This window comes from Epinephelus moara, chromosome 11 (genome assembly GCF_006386435.1).
Source record: "Epinephelus moara isolate mb chromosome 11, YSFRI_EMoa_1.0, whole genome shotgun sequence".
Classification (NCBI taxonomy): domain Eukaryota; kingdom Metazoa; phylum Chordata; class Actinopteri; order Perciformes; family Serranidae; genus Epinephelus; species Epinephelus moara.
The window spans coordinates 7,311,710-7,316,745 of NC_065516.1; the positions used below are offsets into that span (position 1 = coordinate 7,311,710).

The 5,036-nt window shown below is 41.7% G+C and overlaps 1 protein-coding gene across 1 annotated transcript; it reads left to right on the top strand.

Moving 5' to 3' along the window:
• Positions 1-1,375: 1,375 nt before the first annotated feature.
• ccl34b.4 (chemokine (C-C motif) ligand 34b, duplicate 4) lies at positions 1,376-3,692 on the top strand. Its single transcript, XM_050057097.1, has 4 exons — positions 1,376-1,544; positions 3,114-3,240; positions 3,315-3,376; positions 3,464-3,692. Exons 1-4 carry the CDS (start codon positions 1,472-1,474, stop codon positions 3,496-3,498), a joined length of 297 nt encoding a protein of 98 aa, XP_049913054.1. The 5' UTR covers positions 1,376-1,471; the 3' UTR covers positions 3,499-3,692.
• The last annotated feature ends 1,344 nt before the right edge of the window (positions 3,693-5,036 follow it).

Sequence of the window (5,036 nt, forward strand, 5' to 3'; positions counted from 1 at the left end):
CAATGTTCATCTTCATTTTAATTTCTCTCAGTACGTCCTCGTTCAGCTTACTGAGTTGTTTGTTGACGGCAGCATGGACTGTCCCTATGCGGTCCAGCTGACTTGAGGTGAGGTGTGCATCTCTGCAGGCGATGTGTTGCTTTGTGATGCTATGTTTTGAAACGTTATCCTGTTTAAATATTGTATTCCCTGTAACGTAGGGCTTCTTCCCTGCCATCGTTTTGCCTGCCTCCATACAGTATTTACAAAACATTGCTTTTTTGGCCTGATCGTACACAAGCCAAGGAAAGTCTTTTAACCACTGCAGGTTGAATTGATAAGTTTTTGTAAGGTTATCCGAGGAGACTATCCTGTCTGATGAAGAAGAGATGAGTCTTATTTTTTTCTCACTATACAGCTATTGCTAGAGGCAGTAAAAATCCTTCCATTTAATAGCTATAGTTTACCAATGTATGTAAAACTAACCACTGTATGAACAGTGGTTACACAACCCTCAGAACCAGCCATAACTCCTGGAGCAAGAGTGACGATTCTCTACTGACTGATCAATAGACTGCAGTGTTTCTAGTGCTACCTTTTAGTACTGGATCATTGTGCTAGGTACCCCAACAGAGGGGTGACCAAAAACTGGGACAGTAAGGAACAGTCTGATTGATACCATCCACAACTTTTCACAATGGAAATGGAAAATGTATGCCAAAATGAAGTGAACTGAACTGGACTGCTTGGTGAAAACGAGGCTTTAGGATCCAATGAAGATGTTTTGTCCTTCAAAGCTACCGTATTTAATCTATGCACATATCATTTTACTCTTTAAGTGTTTTTTAGGTCTTCAAAGGCTGAATATATCACATTGCTGCAGAAAGAAAATCACCGTCAGTCTAAATTGAGAGACGATTAAAGAAGAACTGTGGGCAACTATGTGTTTTTTCTCATACAGTATCTGTTATAATTACTACTAGTGAAGTAATGAATCATTTCAGCCTTTGTGTGGTTTCTGGGTAATTGTTTTTTTAATTTCCCTAAAGGAAATCAGTCATCCAACATCAAATGGAAAACAAAAATGTTCTGCTTTCATGACAGTGCAAAAAAAGTAGCATCAACCCCCACTGCATCTTTTTTCACACTTTATGTTTTCCTGTGTGTACTTTATGTAGTGTATTTGTAAGTGTGTGTGTGTGCGAATATGTGTCAGGTTGTTTCTCAGAAAGATGAGATGTGAGATGTTGATGGTTTGAAGTTGCACGGAGGGCTAAAAAGATTCTCTGATAAGAGGCGGGGGTGTGAAAGTACCACAACCACACAAACAGTACAAGCATATACACAAAAACATATGAAAGCACGTCATCAGTTTTGCCCTCGGCCAAACCCACCCCAAGATGATCATTCTGAACTTACCCATAATTATCCAAACGTTCATCGGCTTGTGTTGCAGCTGCAGCCTGATCAGTCAACCCGTCCGCCAGCCAAAATGTCCATAAGGTTCCTGTCCATCACTCTCCTCCTGCTCTCAGTGCATCTGTTCTCCCAGTCGTCTGCAAACAGTGAGTACCAAATAATTACCACAACACATACTGGGCCAAAGTTTTCATTTCTTATTTCAGTCAAACACTTATTGATATATCTTTTTTTAAATCACTGTAATTGTTATCATGTTATGTTTAGTAACATCTAAAGATGGCAGTTTAATTCTCTGATCTTGTTGTTTAAAATATTCTTTTTTATGTTTTCATCTTTGAAAGACAAGACGTATATCTTGTTTGTTTGTTGTTTGATTTTTTTGGCAGAGATAAGGTAAAGGTAAAGTTCCACTGATTGTCACGCACCTGAGTGTGTGAAATTTGTTCTCCGCATTTGACCCATCCCCTGAGGGAGCGGTGAGCAGCAGCGGTGCCGCGCTCGGGAATCATGTGGTGATCTAACCCCCCAATTCCAACCCCCCAAGCTGAGTGTCAAGCAGGGAGGCAATGGGTCCCATTTTTATAGTCTTTGGTATGACCCGGCCGGGGATCGAACCCACGACCTCCCAGTCTCAGGGCGGACACTCTACCACCAGGTCACTGAGCTGAGATGACAGTAATCCAGCAGATTTTAGATATTTTATATATTGTATATATATATTATATATTGTATTGTATTACTTCCTGCTCTGATGCTGTGTAGACGTAGCATGCACTTGATACTTAACTTGAGACAATACTTCACTATCAGTTTAAATACAACACTGGCCATGGGCACTGATTGTCTTGTATTTTTGAGTTTAATTGCTCTTGTATAATTTATATTGTATTTCTATTCTTATTTTCTATTTAATGCACTTACACCTTTTTATTTTTTACTTTCTCTACTAATCTGTACTTCTACTACCCCTCTGAGGATCAATAAAGGCTTATCTTATCTCATCTTGTTTAATTTACGCTCAGTATATTCCTATGTACTTAAACCATTAAAATGACTCTCTTTCACTCGCCTGATATCAGAAAGACTTGCCAACTCATTACTCTCCGTTTCCATCTTCAATCTCACTTTGCCTCCACTCTAACTGACTTCTATTTTCCCCAACCAATCACTAAAGACTAACCTGAATCTATTTGAATCTACCACCATTTTAAGTCCACACTGATGCATAGCCATGCCAACATACTGGTATTACCTAGGTTTGAAGAGTGAAGCGAAGTGAAGTAAAAAAAACTACAGTGCTGGGCAATGCTGTGCAAACATGCTGTCTATGTAAAACAGCTTGACAACAGCATCAGTCCCCCCACAGCGCTCATAGATCAATAGCTGTTTAACAGAGAAACCGCTTTTTCACGTCATGATATCAGCCAAATCAGTGGTGGAGTGGGCAGAGTCAATGATGAAAAATGTTAACAGAGTAAGCATCAACCTGCCCTTGCCAGATCAGGACAGTTCTCAAGGTGACTTATGTTCAATTAGTTGTGAACCATCTAAGGAACTTAAAATATATGGCTAGAAATAGTCAAACAAAACTTTAGTTCAAAAATCTAGTAATTCATTTTTTTTCCTTTTAATGGGACTTTCTGTTTTGATGTAATTTGTGTAACCCAAATACACATGCTCTATCAATCTCTCACATTCTCTGTCCTTGTCAGAGCGCTTAATTCCCAAAAACATTCCTCCATGCTGCACTAAGGTCTCCACTGCTAATATCAGCATTGATGTGACTGGGGACACGTATCGTCAACAATCTGCCAGATACCACTGTGTGGAGGCTATAATGTAAGTCTATACATGTTGTCCAACACACAAACATACACACATAAAATCTCCATCATTTTCTTTTTTGTTTTCAGCTTCAGCACACGAGGTGGAGAAGAGGCCTGTGTGGATCCCAAGGCTGAATGGGTCCAGGAACGTAAGTTGTCTCAACACAAACACACATACAACAATATATGCACAGAAACACTGCTGATCTTTTTTGTCTCTCTCCTTTTACCTCTAGTAACTGCCAAAATGACGAAGACAGACAAGATTTGAAGCATCTCCACCTGTCTGAGCAAAACATTTCCTAATGTTTACCCCCCCCCCCCCCCCAACCCACCCACCCACACTGTATATACACTCATATATTCCACTGTAATAACCCCCTTGAATGCAATAACATGAGCTCAAATGCATATATCTCTGCAGAAAGTGCAACATGAAGCAATAAAGACATTTCTATTCCAAAACATTTCTGTTTGTTTTCTGAAATAAAGTTAAATTCATAATGAGACATTTTCTTCTTAAAGATCATGTCACATTAATTTCTTGTATAAAAACCTTGAAATTAACTGCCAGGAAGGATATTTGACTTATTTCAGTGAGTGTTAGCTGATGGAGTGGAAGCAAATGAAAGCTACGGTACAAATGCAGGCTCAATGACTTGAGGGTAAATTAAATTTTTATGCTTACTAGGGTAAGTTTCATCTTGCTCTGTGGATGTTTTGTTGTTGTTGTTGTTGTTGTTTTCAGTAAATTACTTCCTTAGAGAGGGAAAACAGAGCCATGATATCTGCAAATCAAATCGACTAACTTCAAAAACCTGCCAGAGCAACAGAGAGGAGAAAGGTAAGCTGACTGATTTTACAGTGTAACTCACAATCCAATCCTATCCAATTTCAGTATGAATCAATGGTCCTGTCTGGTGTGGTAGACCCCTGGTTCTATTGATCTTGTACTAAGTGCCTGTTCCTGTGCTGCCATGATTAGTGCTTCTGTGCTGCCATTCAGTCCAGCCTTTTCCAGCCACTGGTAGGATTTCTTGATGTCGGCCACTTCTTGGTTGTTTCGTCCTGGACAGTGGCTCTGACACTCACAAGTCCTCGGCCTCCCTTGTTCTGCCTAATATACAGTCTCAGGGTACTGGACTTGGGATGAAACCCTCCATGCATTGTGAGAAGCTTCCTTGTCTTGATACCAGTGGCCTCTATATCCTCCTTTGGCCAGCTTATTATGCCAGCAGGGTACCTGCTGACTGGCAGGGCGGATGTGTTGATGGCTCAGACCTTGTTCTCTCCATTCAGCTGGATTTTCAGGACCTGCCTTACTCTGTGTAGGTAATTGGCTGTGGCTGACCTCCTTGCAGCCTCCTCGTGGTTCCCACTGCCTTGCAGGATCCCAAGGTATTTGCATCTGTCCTGATCATCTACAATGCTGCCCTCTGGTAGTTCAACCCCCTCTTTTCTGATCGTCTTCCCTCTCTTGGACACCATCCAACTACACTTATCAAATCTGAGTGGCATTCCGTTGTCATTGCTGGAGATCCTGGTGAAGAGGCTCAGTGAGTCGATGTCTCACTTACTCCTTGCATACAACTTGGGGCTCTAGTTTCCCGGCGCGGCGCAGGGTGGCGAAGCCCGCGCAGAGCTAGTTTCGAGCAGCGCAACCCGAGGCGTGCTCAGTTTGGTAGTTTGGCAGACCGAGGTGCACTGAGATGGATGTGGCGGCGCAGCAGGGGGAGGTGTCGACAGATCCAGCTTGGCACAGTGACAGTTTCGTGCCAAAAGGCTTCGCTGAAGGTGCGCTAAAAGCTC